The sequence below is a fragment of the Bacillus rossius genome, chromosome 1, assembly GCF_032445375.1.
Source record: "Bacillus rossius redtenbacheri isolate Brsri chromosome 1, Brsri_v3, whole genome shotgun sequence".
In the NCBI taxonomy this organism is placed as follows: domain Eukaryota; kingdom Metazoa; phylum Arthropoda; class Insecta; order Phasmatodea; family Bacillidae; genus Bacillus; species Bacillus rossius.
The window spans coordinates 261721097-261740493 of record NC_086330.1 but is presented as its reverse complement, the minus strand read 5'-3'; the positions used below and the strand labels follow the sequence as shown (position 1 = coordinate 261740493).

The following is a 19397-nucleotide window of genomic DNA, read 5'->3' as shown; positions in this document are numbered from 1 at the left end:
TGTGAAGGTGGAAATGGTATATAAAATTACTATAAACAGGAAGCAAAACACAGCAAACACTTTCACTAACGACAAAACACTGACACATAATTACTGAAAACCTTGAAAATCTTATTTAAACAGTATTAAGATTAATAAACATGAAAATCTTACAATAAGTTTACAATTCTCTTTGGTGTATAACGTAGTTGAGGATTAGTATAAATATTATTATATTTTACAGGCTTTATTTCTGAGCAAAAATAAATATATTATAATTATTTTGAATATTTAAAATTTACATGTGATCAATCCCATCTGGAGTCTCATTGTAGCTAAACTCATTGGGAGATACGGAGGCACAGATAAATTACAAATGTTTGTAGATACTTTAATCCAGTTTAACTTCAAAGAGATAGTTTTAACGAAAACAGAAAATAATAGTTACTTAAGGCACACGGCATTACTCAGTAGAAGCAATTTTAACTCCATAGGATAGACCACTGAGTGTTCGGAAAACGTACTTCACTTTCTTTAAAAATAGCCAAAATTAGTTGATTTTCGTTCCAAATAATGTTTAAAGTTACAAAGTTTATGTGGCATTCACAGTTCGACAATTAATACGGGCGTAAAATCACTATTACTATAAGCCCCTGGCTTAGTACAATGGCGACGCTATTTGCTAATGGCGTACCTGAAACTCTAGTCAATTTGCATCTAAAATAATTTTCTTGGTACCAGAACAACTTTACTCACAGTCGATGTCTGGGTCGAGATGCACAAATATACACTACACCATATAAGCAACAATACAAGAAAACCATATTTTACAGATTTTAATCACCAAGGCGTTAGGCCTCAGCCTATACGTTGATACGCCAGAAAAAAAAAGTCATCTTCTGTTATTTTAATCTACTTCCTGTTCCGGTGCTGCCGAATCCCGTGAAGACCCTGTCTGGGAGATCCAGAGCAGCATCTCATGGCCTTTGGTCACAACAATAGTGTTAAATCACAGGTAAGTAATAGCTCGAAAAACAATAAGATTTCAAATAAAAATTTGAACAGGATGAAACATACATGAAAAATCAGTAGGACTTCCAACAATGCATAGGAAAATAAGTTCATAATAATAATGTTCAAAATATTATAAGTTTTTGTTTTCAGGTTAGACCTATAGTGTTTTTCAAGTTGTGGTAATACAACAATAGCGTGCTCGTAAAAATACATTGACACGAGAGGAGGTTAATTCAAACAATAGGAAAGTATATAAATAAAACTGTAAATACATTTAAATAAGAATGAAATGTCTGTACTGACACTTTGTGGTAGTACAGAAGCTGTCCCATGGGGTAACAATAAAACGCAGTGGACACGAAGCACGTGGCCGCCGGTTTAGTGATAGCCCATTTGTCTCTGTCTTACGTAGCATTCGCTTCAGGTTCCCGCGCGACGGTTGAGAATTTGCGGAGGGGTGGTTGTAACTGGCGCGCGACTTGCAGCCAACCGAGAGCTGGCGTGCGGAGTGACTGGTTGTCTCCCGCCGGCCGTACCCGAAGCAACACCTCGCTGCTCCGCGCTCCGGAAATGGCGCGAAAACTCCATCGTCTCGTCGTCGTGCTGGTGGTAAGGTGTTGGGAGGGTGGCTAGCATCTGGCAGGACCAGGACACTGGTGAGTTTACTTACAATTGAGTGCAGTGGACGGCGATGCAGTGTTAGGTGTACCATTAACAACCTTCAGTCGTTCTGTCGATCCACGCCGGGGCAGACGGCAACGTCCTCTCCACGCCATCGCGGAGGGTGCCTGCTACCGATAGGGCAGCAGCACGTGCCGTGCCGGGGTCGCCCGCGCTCGTGGGGACGAGCGGCTGACGGCGGCGGGTCCTGACAGGCGGTCCGCAGGGCAGCCCTAGAGCCGTCCCAGACGGGGACCAGTGGTGTACAGCAGGGGGTGGACGGAGGTCCCATGCTGACGCGCCTGCGTCAGCGGACGTGGCGTCGACCGGACGTCCGGTTGGAGCGGGTCCAGCTCCGTCGTCGCACCGCTAAGTACATGGCCGTGTCCTACATTCGTTTTCATTTCCGCACTAGGCACATGACAGGCGTGTCTCTAGTATCTCGCGGTCCCATAACTTACTCCATAAATAACCATAACAATGTTCTGTGCTTACTGGTTTCTGTCTATAGTCGCCCTCACTGTCGCATTGGTGTAAGACAACAATAGGGATGTGATCACATACAAAAAAAATTATCATTATTATGAAAAATGTGAAATTATTAAGAATTCTTAAAATTAATTATCATTGACTTATGAGAATACAGTATAGTATGCAACAATCACATAAAATCTTTTTACTTCTTAAACACAAATATTTTGCTATAATTATTAAATATGATAGGAATACACTATTTACACAATGGTTCTGCTAGTTTTATTCTTGGTTAACTAGTCTTTCAGTTGTAGAATGGTTTAACTGTCTTGTTTACTTTGTTTACATAAATATAGTACTCTAGCCTTGGTACTGTACTATAATACTATAACTTGTTACCATAAAACTTGCAATTACAATATAAATACTTATCAGGGTTGGTTGGCATTTTTTTTTTCTTTCAGATAAATTATTAAAATTGTTTCCATTCTAATTATTATCCTTAGACATCATGATAATATAGTATACAATTGCTATTCAGCTTATTTTACTGACATATAACAGGCTTGTGATTTGAATCATAACAAACATAAAATATTTACAATACTTAAAATGTTTAAACAGAATTTTGTTTACTATTAGCTGAGTAAACTTGTTGACTACTAATGCAATTTGCAGTATTGTTACAATTTTTACAACGTATTATAAGAGTTTTTTTTTGTTTTTACAATTTGATCTCAGTGATTTTGGTGTTGTTTACATATGGATATATCACTTTCAAGTGATGTTAGGTGTTCATACATCACAAATCAAAATTATATATTACATGGAAAACAATTCTAAGAGATTATTAAATAATAACATAACACAAGAAAAATATTTACACACATAAATAATCAGTTGAAAAATTATATACATACTTAAGCTTATACATAATCAAATATTATCATTTCTTATGATATATTGACAGTTATTATTAGTATTCAAGACCAGTATTATTATTTCTTGACAGATAAATAATAATTAACATACAGTCTTTGACAGGTTCAGCATTCTCTCTTGATTATGGTGAGGCTTTCAGCTGATTGTTTACAGTCTCTCACTCTGTTACTCTGGACACAGCTGCACAGTAGATTACTTGCAGAATACTGTTGTCTTGTTATGTAGGCTGTCAGCTACTGTCTGATGCAGAGTCTTATCTCATTTCAAGAATGCTCATGATCTTCAAGTCAGGTGTTACACCTATTTACACTGACATATAAAAATTTCTTGCACTTTTATACATTTGTCACACTTCTGTTACAGTGACTTCATACAACAACTGGGCAGCATGAGAGCAGACTTTCTCTCGCGACACCAGTGTTCCTTGCTACTGTGGATAACTAATCAGAAGACAATCACATCATCATGTGCTTCTGAACAACAGTGACGTCACTCGCGTGACAGTGTGATCCTCAAGATGACAATGCTTCGAATTATGTGTTACACATCTAAAATAATATTCGGCGTTCATAAAATTAATTTGTGACCATAATTTATAAAATCAATTTTCAAAATAAATCAGTTCCAATGCAGTTTTTTTTTTCTTTCTGATAAATAAAAATAAATTCCACATATTTCTTCATATCAAGCTTCCATAAATGTTATTTTTAAATTGCAAAACATTATTAAATTTTTAAATTTTTCTCTTTTTGCAAATAAGATAGCTTTGTGGGTGATCCAACTACAAGCTAAGGCTCAGAGTGCTACCAGAAGGAGTATTATATCTGCAGGTAACTAGCAGTTAGAATGTGCATGGCTTAGTAGTTGCAAGTGTTCTTGTGCTTGTAGTACGCAATGTGCATGTCCTGCTTAGGAGTCACACAGCTGGTCGGCGAAAAAAAATTAACACATGGCATTCACTCTTGTTAGGTTGGTTAGCTAACCTTATAGTGGATCAGTAGGTTTTTTTTTTTCCTTCAGAGTAAACAACATGATAACACAGTTAGTAGACATCTAGTCCTGCTCACATGTGTCACCGAAGCTTAATACCCATTGAGGTCGTGCCATAGTCATACATTACGGTACCATAATAACCCTAGGTTAGTGCTGGACAACAAATCCCAGTGCGGCAGAGCCTTAGTCTTAGACCGACACGAGACAAAACACTGGTTTTAAGCTCACCAGGCAACCAGACTAGTGCATTTCCTTACACTAACAAATACAGCATACCGTACAACCTTGGCTAGCACAGGTCCTGACTTGGACACGAAACATTGAGCTTCACACACTTAACAGTGTTCGATGTACAGGTCCTTGATCACATAGGACTACACAGTGTAGACAACATGTACACTAATGTTATTTCTATACTCCACATGAAAAAAAAACAATTCTATTAGCTAACACACAAACAACACATGTTACTGTGGGACAATAGGCTTGTGGTAGGCCCTTAGTTGGGTTAGGTTATACCTGCCTATGCTGTTGTTGGTGGCAAGGTCTTCCAACTCATAGCAGTTGTTGTGAATTCTGTTTATGACCACATAGGGTCCCTTGAACAGCAAGAACAACTTCTTGGTAACATGGTCCCACTTCTTGCTCCCGCTTGCACTCCTGCATAACACTAGGTCTCCTATACAGAACTTTTTGATTTTAGAAGCACTCTTCCTTCTTTGCCTTGCTTGCGCCTCAGACTGTAGACGGTCGTTGATCAACTGTTCTTCCTCACTGCCTGTGGTTAGTTCTGCCTGATCAGTTTCCATGTCAAATTTGGGCATATAGAGCGGGTCGATCGCCACCGATCTATCCAGACACAGAGCTTCATAAGGGGTGACACCAGTTGAGCCATGTACAGTATGGTTCAAAATGCATTCGATGGCGGGCAAACGGTCTCGCCATGACTGATGAGCATTGTGGCACATTGCTCTCAGTGTATTGCCTAGGGACTTCATGACCCTCTCCTCTGGATTACTCTGTGGGTGGCGTATAGAGGTCATGGTAGGCTGGATGCCCAGGTTCTTTAATCCTGTCTGCCACAGTTCACTCTGGAACTGGGTTCTATGCTCAGGCTTTTGCACTTGCTTGCAAAAATCTTGCAACTTCCTGAGAACTGTTTTTGCTGTTGCATGTTTGATTGGAAACAATCTGGTGTACTTCGTGTACACGTCCATGAGAACAAAAATATGTTGCACTCCTCCCTTCGACTGTGGTAAGGGGCCAAACAAGTCGACTGACACTAGCTGCAAGGGTCTGCTAGGTAATATTGCTTCCAATGTCCCATGTAGGTTCTCTGAAGGTGATTTGGGCTTTTGGCATAAATCACAGGACTTAGTGTATGCTGTAACAGTATGTGTCATGTTTGGCCAATATAGCTGCCTGCTAATAGATTCGTATATCTTTTTCCCTCCTAGATGGCCTAAAGTCTCATGGATTTCTTTAGTTAGGGCAGTTATTAGACAGCTGGGTATTACCGGCTTCCAGTTGTCTGCATACACACTTCTCCTTTTGCTCTGGGCAAATAAGATGCCTTCAGTAGACTTACTGAAGTGTTGATGAATAGGGTGGTCTGCAGGTTTGTTACTCAGTTCTTGACAGGTCTTAACACAAAATGGATCAGTAGCCTGCTGGCTTTTCAGATCTAGCAAGAGCTGTTGTAGCTTAGGGTTCTGTTGTAAGATGTTGACAGTGGCTGGTGCTACCAAGAACTCCTTAGGTCTGCTAGTAGATTATGTAGCATCCTCTTCTAACTCTGTCAATCTGCTTAGACAGACAGCAGTGACATTGGCAGTTCCTCTGATATGCTGAATTTGCAGATCATACTCTTGTAACAACAAGCACCAACATGTCAGTCTACTGCCAAACAGCTTGCCTGCTTTCAAGCATGTGAGGGCTTGGTGATCAGTGAGCAAAATGATTCTCTCACCTAGCAAAAGATCCCTGAACTTCTGCAATGACCACACAATCGCTAAAGCCTCTCGTTCTGTCACTGTATAGTTCTTCTCCGCCTTATTCAAAGTACGGCTGGCCATAGCTACTGTCTTCTCTATGCCAGTGCTGTCCCGCTGGGCGAGTTTGCAACCCAGGGCTGTATCGGATGCATCAGTGTACAAATAAAAATCCTGGTTCTGAACTGTATGATATATAACATGTTCTGACAGGAAAAGTAGCTTTAGATTCTGGAAAGCTTCTGAGTGTTGGCTGGTCCACTCCCAGGGCTTGTTCTTCTTAAGTAATTTGAACAGTGGTGCTGCAACCTGAGCTACTTTGTTAGAATAATTCCTGTAGAAACCTACAATTCCTAGGAATGCTCTGAGTTGTTTTATGTTGCTAGGGCACTTGAAATCTTGAATGGACTGCAATTTGTCAGAGGCTGTCTTTATTCCCTCAGGCGTAAGGATATGGCCCAGGAATGGCAGTTCATTTCGGCAGAAAACAGAATTCTTCAATTTAATTGTCATTCCGGCTGATTGCAATTTCTGTAGCACTGTGTCAGTGTGCTGGAGGTGCTCTTCAAATGTTGTAGAAGTGATCAGAATGTCATCGACATATGCTCTGGCAAAGCCACTGCATTCTGGCCCTAGAGTTACCCCTAAACAACGGGTAAACTCTGCCACCGCATTGCACAAGCCGAATGGCTTCACTTGAAACACAAACTGCTGGTTTCTGAATAGAAATGTCGTGTACTGTCTGGATCTCTGCTCTAAGGGTATCTGCCAGTATCCGGAGGATAGGTCAAGGGTTGTCAGATACTTCACTCCTTGGTATAGCCGGAGGATTTCATTTGTTTGGATGGGGCTTTCTCTGTCCTTTATGGTGATACGATTTAACTCCCTGGCATCCAAGCATAGCCTCACTTTGCCATCCTTCTTCCCTACACACACAATAGGGTTGGCATAAGGGCTTTCCTCCCTTTTTATGACTTGCCAATCCAGCATCAACTTTAGATATTCAGTGGCCTCTAACAAATACTTGGCTGGGATTGGGTAAGATTTACGTTGAAATGGTTCATTATCATTAATCCAGATTTTTGCCTGATACTGGTTGTTTAGGCCTGGTTTATCAGAAAAGATGGGTTGGTAGTTTGACAGCAAATTATATAGGTTCTCTAGCTGCGACTTGCTGACTAGGGATACATCTGTCAACGCGGACTGAATCTCAGCTAGTGAGGCCGTGAGAGTCGGGTGGTTCTGACAGCTGGCTACCTGCCGGTGTAAGGGCATGTCCGAAAGTAGGCCAATTAATTTATCCCTCACACTCCACTTGTCCGAAAGTGACACTGAGCTTTCACTGTCACTGGAAGTGATTGTCCACAGTTTGAAATTAATTACCATGCCAAACTGAGATAGAAAATCTGTTCCTATGATTAGTGGCTTAACCAGTCCTTTCACTACCAAGGATGTCATTGGTTTAGGCTGTCCTAAGCCAAAAATCTCCAGTAGCACCTGTCTGTTGACAATGGGGCTGGCCCTAGATGTGACTCCAATGATTTTGAGAGCTGGCACTGGGATCATGGGTAGTGCTGTCCCTGCGTTCTCAATCTGCTTGACAAGGTCCTCACTCATACATGTCACTTCAGCTCCGCTGTCGATGAGTGCAGTGGTAGGGACTCCATGGATGTTAAGGCAAATCTTTGGACACACTGTCCTTAGTTGAGGTAGCTCGTCCTCAGTTATTTCCTTAATTAAAAAGTCCCTTTCGCTTTCCCGTAGGATCACTGTACATACAAATTGGCGGTTACTCAGGTAGTCGCCTATGGCTCCTAACGTTACTGGTTCTGTGACGTTCACCCCTGTGTCTGGATAGCGTGTATGAGTTCGGGGCGATGCAAACCTGACCCGTTCTAGTTTAACACTATATCCTGGTTGTTCTGGCTACCGTGCTTGGCAGCGGAACCTGCTGGGTTAGGCCCTGTCCAATTACTTGGACCATTGGCAGCCCTGTTTACTGCTGCCTGAAACTCTGCAGCAACAGGATTCACTGGCGCATTGTGCTGGAAGTCACCCTGTTGAGGCTGGGAATGGTCTTGCGATGAGAATGAGGGTGGTGGGTATGGAAAATGCTTTTGGATGCCGCCAGATGAGCCGGTGTGATACTGTGGTCTGCAGCTTCTCTCTGGACTGGCAGGAATATTGCGGTGTGATGGGCGGAAGTCAGGTTTCCCACTAGCATAGTCAGAATAAAACCACTTCTGGCCCTGGTGACGGTAGTCAGCCTCACCATCTGACTCGGCGTAGCGCTGCGGGTAGGTGAACTTCCTGGGTGGCCGTTCAGTTGATGTCTTCCCATGGAACTGGCTGTTGGGGTCCTCCTCGCCGTCGCTGCAGGTCTGCTTGCTTGAACACCAAGTGGTCTTGTGGTAGGGCTTGTTACGGTTGCTTTTGCGGTTGTATTTGCCCTTGTGCTTTTTCCCTTGCTGCCCTTGGCTGGTGTACTCGTCATTTTTACCTGACCTCTCCCATGTCAGGGTGTGCACATTTGCCTGGCGGTCATCCTTGGGCCGATTTTGCCAGTAATTGCGCACTGGCACATTTTTACTGGGAGGCTGCTGAGGTGTTCGTTCAGCCTCATCCTTAGCTCCTTGCCCTCGCTGCAGCTTCTGTAGCTTGTCTACTGCCAGAACATGATCTCTGAATTCGGTGACATCATTTTATGTGTGTCCCGACATCTGAATCTGGTAGGCGAGTGGTAGCTGTGTCAACATGGTTGCTATGAACTCATCATCTGACATGGTTATATCTAAGTACTGGGTATGCTCATACATAGCTGAAATGTTAGCTTCCAGGCTACTCCCCTTGCGACAGTCAAACCGGTCTGTGTGCAATTGAGCCCTCAAATTGCCTTGCACTTTTAAGGTCCATAATCGTGCTCTGAACTTTTCTCTGAACTGTTCGTAGGAGGTGACATGTAGGCTCTGGAGCTCCCACCAGAAAAAAACAGTGTTTTTGAATGGCATGGGTTTTTTTTCAGGCATTTCAATTTTTCACTGTCACTTAACGAGAAAGTCTTTGCGTATGCCTCAAATTTATTGAGGAATCTGACTGGGTTCTCCAATGACTTGCCAGAGAACATGGGCATGGACTCGGCCCAATGATTGGCTGGATGATGCAGTAATGCGGTCTGGTCAAGATGTGGGGTGCTGCACGATAGGGTGTGATGAGGTGGTGTGACAAGTTATGAGATAGCTGGGGGTGGTGGTGAGTCTTGGCTGGCTGTCACTGCAGGCTGCAGGCTGGGTAGCTCGGTCATGGAGGTATTTGTTGTCGCCATCCTGCTGTGCAGCTCTTCCACTCGCTGTTGGACTTGTTGCTGGAGAGCGCTGGCACATGCCTGTGCAGCTTGTTCGGCGGCTGCTCTTGCTCCTGACTCAACAGTTTCAATTCTTGCCTGTAGAGTGACTGTGGTTTCTTCAATGCGTTCGAGCCTCTGGTAGATCACTTGCGACTGGCCCTGTCCCTCCATCCGTACTCGGTCCACAGATCTAATCAGAGACGTGGTGTGGGATTCCAGGTTTTCCACCATTTCCTGCTGTGTTTGTACTTGACTGGCCAGCTGTCCCACTGACTGAGATTGCTCTTGCAGTCTGGCATCCAATCGTACCTCCAGGTCACTGAGGCCTGTTTGCAGCTGGCGATATAAGCTCTCTATCCTTATATTCAGCTCACTCTTTAACTCGCAGAGGTTAGCGTCCAGTTGCCCCGCGACTGCATCAATCTTTTCACTCATGTTCTGGGCATTGGTGTCCATCTTGCTATTCATACGTTGCAACAACAGCAAGATGCTGGTTAAATCAGCCGATGGTATGTCACCTGTAGGAGTGGTGGGGGAAAACATGTCCGATTCCTCTGCTGGTGCCTTTTCCTCTCCAGTAGCAGCTGCAGGTGTGGCTGCTGCTGTCCCACCTTCCCTGTTGGTTTCACACCTCTCCGGCGTGTTGTGTTCAGTGAGCACCAGTATACCTTCAGGTATGGCTGCATAGGACTGTGTGTTCTGTCCAGGCTATACGTCCAGTATATGTTGGTACACCTGCTCGTAATTTTCTTGTTGGCTGGCCTGTGCTGTGGTCGAATGTTCCTGGTCTGGCACACGTGCTGCAGTCTCGCCCATATTACTGCTGGTCTCAGACCGGTTCCTCAACTCATACACATTGTGGAATGACATTTTGGAGTACAACAGTAGAGAAGTCGTTTCCTTGGTGCCAACACGTAGAATGCACACTTACTCTTGTAGTGGCTATGTTCGGCACTATTTCTTCGGAGCCACAACGTTGCGGGCTCCACTTCCCTCTGGGCAGTCCCCACTCATATTTTTTTTAATTTTTTTTTTTCTGGGCTAGGAACTTAACCTTATACTCCACTTCATCTTTACTCAGCTTACAGAAGTAATACTTAAGTACGGTGGGTGATGTCGCAGAGGTGAAGAAAATGTTTAATTTGTGGTGTTGATGACTCATTGAAACATATAAAACTAATTTATACAAAAACCCTTGAACACTAGATACATTAAAATAAATGAGCCAACAACAAGTAGCTCCTGTTGCAGATAAACTGTAGGGGATGTGTCCAGTATGCTATAGAACCCTAGACTATGGTATACTTGTAGGAATGCAGTTAGGAAAAGAAATAACAAGAGAATTATGATGAGAGAAACAAAAATATTTAATGGTGGAAGATTTATTATTTTTAATTAAGAGCAGTCTGAATGAAAATATAGTTGTGAAGGTGGAAATGACTATAAACAGGAGGCAAAACACAGCAAACACTTTCACTAACGACAAAACACTGACACATAATACCAAACACTGATTACTGAAAACCTTGAAAATCTTATTTAAACAGTATTAAGATTAATAAACATGAAAATCTTACAATAAGTTTACAATTCTCTTTGGTGTATGACGTAGTTGAGAATTAGTAGAAAATTTATTATATTTTACAGGCTTTATTTCTGAGCAAAAATAAATATATTATAATTATTTTGAATATTTCTGGAGTCTAATTGTAGCTAAACTCATTGGGAGATACGGAGGCACAGATAAATTACAAATGTTTCTAGATACTTTAATCCAGTTTAACTTCAAAGAGATAGTTTTAACGAAAACAGAAAATAATAGTTACTTAAGGCACACGGCATTACTCAGTAGAAGCAATTTTAACTCGATCGGATGGACCACTGAGTGTTCGGAAAACGTACTTCACTTTCTTTAAAAATAGCCAAAATTAGTTGATTTTCGTTCCAAATAATGTTTAAAGTTACAAAGTTTATGTGGCATTCACAGTTCGACAATTAATACGGGCGTAAAATCACTATTACTATAAGCCCCTGGCTTAGTACAATGGCGACGCTATTTGCTAATGGCGTACCTGAAACTCTAGTCAATTTGCATCTAAAATAATTTTCTTGGTACCAGAACAACTTTACTCACAGTCGATGTCTGGGTCGAGATGCACAAATATACACTACACCATATAAGCAACAATACAAGAAAACCATATTTTACAGATTTTAATCACCAAGGCGTTAGGCCTCAGCCTATACGTTGATACGCCAGAAAAAAAAAGTCATCTTCTGTTATTTTAATCTACTTCCTGTTCCGGTGCTGCCGAATCCCGTGAAGACCCTGTCTGGGAGATCCAGAGCAGCATCTCATGGCCTTTGGTCACAACAATAGTGTTAAATCACAGGTAAGTAATAGCTCGAAAAACAATAAGATTTCTAATAAAAATGTGAACACGATTAAAAACATACATGAAAAATCAGTAGGACTTCCAACAATGCATAGGAAAATAAGTTCATAATAATAATGTTCAAAATATTATAAGTTCTTGTTTTCAGGTTAGACCTATAGTGTTTTTCAAGTTGTGGTAATACAACAATAGCGTGCTCGTAAAAATACATTGACACGAGAGGAGGTTAATTCAAATAATAGGAAAGTATATAAATAATACTGTAAATACATTTAAATAAGAATTAAATGTCTGTACTGACACTTTGTGGTAGTACAATACTAAAAGGACAATTAAATCGTTACAGTCATACAAATCCTTAACAACATTTTAAAAACATATGCAGTACATGTAAGTCCGAACCACTAGAAATTTTTTTTTATAAATATGCCCACGTAAAATAAATTCAGTTACTGGCCTATAACTCGCGTGTCTCAGAAGCAGAAGGCCCCACTGTGATGAGATACTTAACTTACTATACACTTACGAAAGACCTGTTGCAAGCATATCAGACAAGAGTCTACGACCAACTGTGTCTTCAGTACGGGCATAAGGATACGTGTGGCGGGATATGATATAGTACATTTGTTCCTCAAAAATGACTCAAAATGACTCAAAATTTCCCATTTTTGTCCTCAAAAATTCAAAAATTCGGAATTCGAAAAGCCTCAAATACTTTTGCCTTAGAAAGAACACATAATCCTGGAAGCGGCTTAATAGTCCTACGAGCTAGCCGCTCTAAGCCACCGAGGTCATGAACTTGATAATTAGGATGCCGTGGCAGCCATTTTGAATTACCGTTGTAATTTCCGTTACGGTCGCTATCTTGAAAATATTTATTTATTATCCGATTTAAATGAAAAAAAAATTAAAATTTATAAAGAATTCAATTAATTAAATTTTAATAAAAAAAATTTTAAAAAATATACACGACATGGAGCTCGGAGTCCTCGGTTCGAATCCGGTGAGGGCAAATACAAATGGCGACCGATCCTTCCCTCATGGTGGCTGATGGCATACTGACCACCCCACCACTTATTTAAACGTATATATATCGTCATCTAGTATGTCGTCATGTCTGCCATCTTGAAAATCCGTAATTTTATTAGGACTAGAAATTCGGGAATAAATTAAAATTTATAAAAAAAAAACTAAGACATCCAATTTTATAAAAAATCTTTAACAAATACCGTTTCTAATATCGTTGCGGCTGCCATCTTAGATTCTATCATTGTTGCATGTTTCGTTACGCCCACCATCTCGGTTGAGTATGTTGTCATCGTTACACTTTTCGTTACGTCCACCATATTAGATTCTATAAATGTTGCATGTTTCGTTACTACTGCCATCTTGAAAATCTGCAATTTTAAAGCAAGAAATTCCGAAAAAATTCCAAAAAAATATTTTAAAAATTGCCTACTTAAAATGTTTAGTTACTTAAACGATTTCGGTCCTCCGTTCGATTCGCGGCGAACGTAAACCAGTAATTTATTAATGTATTAAAAAATTGTCATAAAAAAGTTAAAATAAATTCTTACGCCACACCCGATATTTTGAATTATGTCACCATTGTTACAATTATCGTTACGGACGCCATCTAAAGAATCTTCATTTATTATTCGATTTCAAAGAAAAAATGTTAAAAATTCACCAAAAAATAACTTATTAATATACTGATTGATTCAATCAGTTCCTGTATTAGGTTCGATCCCTGGGCGATGAAAAAAATTAAAATTTATTTAAAAATAGCTCAAAAATGAAAGGTTCAAAATAAAACACCATAAGTTCCTTTACAAACATAACATTTATTACATAATTTCTATTCTACTACAGGAACAAAAGAATTATAAAGATCTTGAGCATTTCTCGATTTAAACAGTCTTCTTAGAGTACGAAGTAAGTCCTTTTAATGACTTTAAATGCCTTTAAAGTTTGTCAGGCCGACTCATTGGTACACCACATTTCTCGTACACAGAAGAATTATCAATTTCATTAAAAAAAAAAAAAACAGTGATATATTTCATGACGTTTTGCACTTGGAATATTTGCTAATTTTTTGTCACAAAATATACAGCTTTAATCTAATGAATGTTCATCCTGTCCTTTGAAAAACCACATGTGCCTTTTCAATTTTCCATAGTGTATAAACTGGCTACAACACACGATGCACTGATATGTAATGAGTTCAGAGTTATTACAATAATTGTGTATTACATAATCACGTAATTTAAAGTTTTTGATTTTGTCACAGTACGTACAGTTGGGTGATGGAACACCGTTGGATGCTGCTTATTTTATTAATGTCACTGGCACTGTTGTCAACCATTGTAACACTGCTGAAATGTTAACTTATGAAGACTTTGAGGTCTGCTCTGCGGAAGATGTTGCAAACGTTGTAATCTCCTGCTGTGCTGAGAGAGTATGTGCACGTTGTTATCGTGCTCTGCACACTGTTGATGGTAGACCTTCCATCCAGGTCGGTGTTAATAGTGGTAATGATGCCATCGAGTTCTCAAGAATAGCTATATACCGGTCTATTATGTTATGCAAGTTTAACTATCCGATCCGCACGACACCACGGCCAGATGTGAACTGAGGGTCCAGTCGTCTGAACCTCACCTATATATTCTCATTGGCTAGTTGAATACATGTGTCAAAATAATAACTATGATCACTATGCTTGCACTTTATGTTCTCGGAGCATTTTTTATAATGACGATGTAAGCAATCGAGACGTGAAATTTGTTTATTGCACTTGTTGCACTGAAATAGTATTATTTGAGCATTACTCGAACAACCGCTTCTTTCATGACTGCGCGCACTTGAAATGGTAGTTAATGCTGCACTACAGTATTTGCACTGACGCGGTGAATGTTCGTAGTTCTTTGAAGTCTGCAATGGTCGATGCAGGTATCGCAGACACCGTCGAAATGTCTGCAGTTGATGGTACCGATAACGTTGGGATCTCCGAGGTTGCCGGTACCGCTGCCATTGAGCTCTCCGCTGTCGTCACCATCACCGGTGCCATCTGGGTCCCTGATGTTGATGTTACAACCTCCATCAAATTCGGCCTTAAAGTCGGTAAAGATGTCATCGTGTTTACAAGATCAGGTAATTACGCGACTTATGCACCAGATAAGACAAACTAGTTGAACCTTACACCTTCGACGACAGTAACAAACTGAAAGTTCCACCTTCTGAGGACTCGCCTATATACCCGCAACCAAAGGAATAATATGCTAGTCAAATCAATAACCATTTACTATAATACACAAGTCAAAACAACATTTAATAAAGAATCACATATGATCGAAAAAATTCTATGTGGTGTGATACGTTTTCGTCTCATGAGTTCGATCCCACGAGTATCCGCTAGGCTCCAAGAGATACAATTCGCACCATCATGTCCATATACATATGACTCCAATGCTTCAATTGCCCATCAGCTTCAAGTGCTCCAAGAGCTACAAAGTTCCAACAGCACCAAATCTCCAAATGCTACGAAGTTCCATCAGCTATAAAGCTCCAAATGCTCCAAATGCTCCAAATCTCCAAAAGCTCCAAGCTCCGATTCGCGCCATCAGAACCATCTACATTTGGCTCCAATTCTCCAAATGCCCATCAGCTTCAAGCGCTCCAAGAGCTCCGTAGCTCCTAGAGATCCAACATGCAATATTCACGCAATTTACACACAATATACACGGAATGAACACACAGTACACGCAGTAATCGGAACGAACACGCAATGTTCACACAATTTACACGGAATGAACACACAGTAAACGGAACGAACACGCAAAGTTCACCCAATTGACACACAATACACGCAATGTACACGCAATGACTACACAACATTCACGCAGTTCAAGCATTTAATGAAAAGGAATCACATTTAGACAGAAATTCTACTCAACGGAAGCGCAAATAACGAAAAAAAGCACGTTCGGAAGCACAATCATCGAAAAGGAAACAATAAGAAGCACAATCATCGAAAATGAAACAATAAGAAGCACAATCATCGAAAAGGAAGCACGTTTGGAAGCACAAACACAAAAAGGAAGCACATTTGGAAGCACAATCACAAGGAAGCACATTTCGAAGTACAATCACAAAAAGGAAGCATATTTGGAAGCTCAATCAGCAAAAAGGAAGCACAATCGGAAGCACATTCAACAAACAGGAAGCACATCTAACGAAAACGACGCACAATTTCACGAACTTTCAACTCAGTAGGTTGCGTTCGTTAATTTTACGTTAGGATACATTGCCTCCATCAGTCATTAGCTATAACAGTCATTGGCTCCAACAATCAATGACGTTAAAAGTATTTGACTCCAAATAGTCTTAGGCCTAGCACTATTTGACTAAAAGACTTGGAGGCTACGAAGATTCGAGACTACAGGACTATATGTCTACATGAGTACTTGACTACGATGCTACAAGTCTACAAGGCTCCAATTGCTGCATCTGTCTTCGGCAGAATTTTCTCTTTGACTCCAACTGCTCCAGCAGCATTATGTTATAAGGTTACAAGGCTACTTTGTTACGTAGCTACAAGTCTACGACGCTCCAAGGAATCCTGACTACATGACTAAACAATTACGATTCTACAAGGTTACGAGTTTGCGAGGCTATAGGACTACGAAGCTTCCAGAACACAAGTCTATGTAGCTACGAGGCTAAACGACTACGAAGCTTCCAGGACACAAGACTACGTGGCTATGAGACTACTTGGCTCTAACTGTCTTGAACACCATTTAGCTGCGAGAGTTAAATTATCACATGCAAGGAAACTTGTTGTAAGTAGTCCCAATTCTTGTCAACAGATGAAGCCACATGTTGCTTGAAGATAAATATTATTTAGTTTATTTTTATGTGGGATGCAGGATGCTTACTACAACCGTACTGAACACAAAATGACGTCATCCAATATGGCGTATCCCAGATGGCCGCCAAGAGAAAGTCAAATTTCAAGGTCAAGGTCAAAGTTCAATATCAATGTTAAATTTCAAGCTCAAGGTCAAAGTTCATGGTCAAGGTCAAATTTTAAGCTCAAGGTCAAAGTTAAAGGTCAAGGCCAAAGTTCAATGCTAACAATCGAGGTCAAAGGTATGGTGAACAGAAAATTACACTAACATGGCATCAGCACACTCTAGCAGACGAAAACAAGATGTTGGCCTCCAGCGGACGATAAGATGGCAGACATGACGTCATACCAGTTATCGCTATATGCCTTGGTATTGGCGGTGGGAGGTCATTCTGTATGTGGCTTCTGTGGAGAAAGGATATGTCGTTTTTTTATTTTTTGCTCTTACCGGTTTCGAACTAAAGACAGGAATCGATCTAATCAACCAGCATTCTAATAAGTTTTTTTTGATGAATTTGGAACTTTTTTCATTAAAATCAAATAATAAAAAAATATTTTCAAGAGGGCATCCGTATTGATAAGTGATACAGTGGTGACATTATTCAAAATTTCGGGTGTGATGTAAAATGTTTTTATTACTTTTTATTGAGAAATTTTGAAATATATTAATAAATTACTGTTTTACTCTCTTCGAGAGAATCGAACCGAGGACCGAAATCTTTTAACTAAACATTTTAATTAGGCAACTTTTAAAATATTTTTTTGGATCATTTTCGGAATTTCTAGAATTAAAATTACATATTTTCAAGATAGTGGCCGTATCGAAAAGTGCAACGATTTAGTATCCAATATGGCGGCTGTAACGAAAAGTGAAACGATGACAACATACTCCAGCATGATGGCGGGCATAACGAAACATACAATATTTATAGAATCCAAATGGTGACCATAAAGATATGTCTAACTATGGTTTTCTAGTAATATTTTATTAAATTTTAATTAATTAGTATTTTTATCAATTTTTCAATTTTTTTTAAAATGGGTTAATATTTATTTATTTTCAAGATGGCGGACATGACATCATACTAGTTGACGATATATATACCCTGTTATAAGTGGTGGGAGGTCAGTCCGCCGTTGGCTTCTGTAAAGAAAGGACCTGACATTATTATTTTTTTTTATTTTTGTCCTCTCTGGGTTTGAACTGAGTACTCCGAGCTCCATGGTGTAAGTGTACAATTATTTTTTTTAATAATTTTTTATTTCATTTTATTATTCAATCTCATTGATTAATTTTTTATGTTTTTTTTAAAAAATTTCCCGATTTCCTAACATAAAAATTACAGATTCTCAAGATGGCAGCCGTAATGGAAATTTCAACGGTGACGTCATAATTCAAAATGTCGGAAAACAAAATTGCGCAATGTTCGAGAAAACAAAATGGTGGCGATTACATCATCCAATATGGCTGATACAAAATGGCCGCCGAGGTCAAGGTCAAAGTTCAAGGTCATCCAAGATGGCCGCCGTGACGTCAGAGACCAATATGGCGGACTAGCACCTCTAATCTCACCCTGAACCCTGTACCCGCATGCCCTATTAGTATATACTACTTGCAACATTGATGCAATTCAAGTTGGCAGGCGTAAATATATTTGTAACGATGTTTTTAAAGAATTCTTATCCTATTTTATTCATTTTTATTTTTTAAAAAATAGAATTTTTTCTTTAAAATCGGAAAATAAATAAAGATTTTCAAAATGGCGACCATAACGGAAATTTCAACGGTAACGTTAAACTCCTAGATGACGTTAGAGGCGTATCGGAGGCTGTAGACATGGTTGCTTAAACTTCAATAATAATTTGCGTTCAGTGTAAGGCAAAATTTTTGAGGTTTTTCGATTTGGTAATTTTTGAATTTTTGACGAATAAAACAAGAATTTCTCTCTCGAAAACGAGAAATTTTTGGAAATATTTAGTCATTTTGAGTAATTTTGAGACATTTTGAGTAACAGTTGAGGAATGTTGTGTCCAAAATGTCCGCTGTGACGTCAGATGGCTCTCGGTCATTAAACCCATCCTCATCCACACCCAGGACCCAGGCGCCGGAATTACAGTCATATACTACTTTAACATGTTCTACTTCCATCATCCAGATCTTTTTGGAAATTATCACCTGCTATGAAATCCTCTTTCCCCAAAATTCTTCGCTGCGCGTGTCACTATGATCTACTGCATCCAGTATTCTGAAGATATGTAATGAAACTTGACTTGATGTAAGTTTTTGGACATACGCCATTGTTAAGAACTTTTTATGTTAAAGAAAAACTAAAAACTAAAAATAAATAAATAAATAAATAAAAATACCCAAAAAAGACAAAAAACACACAAAATTAAGCAAACAATTGCTGTTGTCAACAAGGATATTTACACCACAAAATATTCCGTAACAGGAATATGGTCAACAAACAAAGAGAAACAAAGAAAAATGTACTAAGAGAAAGAAAAAAAACACAAATGATGGCGACACAGAAATATTTAACCCAAAAAAAATTCAGCACAACGTTTTAAACGAAACAAAAACACGACAAAACGAAAAGACGAAACAAACACAATAGTTTTCCAAAACAGAATAAAACGATAAAAAAAACCCACAAATGATAACACAAAAATATTGAGCCCAAAATAATTCAGCACAA

General features: G+C 39.7%; 1 protein-coding gene across 3 annotated transcripts in view; it reads right to left on the bottom strand.

Annotated features, from left to right (window-relative positions):
• LOC134527534 (CLIP domain-containing serine protease B4-like) overlaps positions 1-1909 on the bottom strand; it is a 47608-nt gene extending 45699 nt beyond the window's left edge. Inside the window, exons 1-2 of one of the 3 annotated variants that reach the window (XM_063360291.1) lie at positions 1713-1909; positions 1530-1629 (exon numbers count right to left, since the gene is read on the bottom strand). In XM_063360291.1, the coding sequence (XP_063216361.1) occupies positions 1530-1629; positions 1713-1769 (157 nt within the window). In that variant the 5' untranslated portion in view covers positions 1770-1909. Of the gene's footprint in view, positions 1-1401 lie in introns of all 3 variants that reach the window. The other 2 variants (XM_063360290.1, XM_063360292.1) reach the window with 2 other exon arrangements.
• Positions 1910-19397: the final 17488 nt, after the last annotated feature.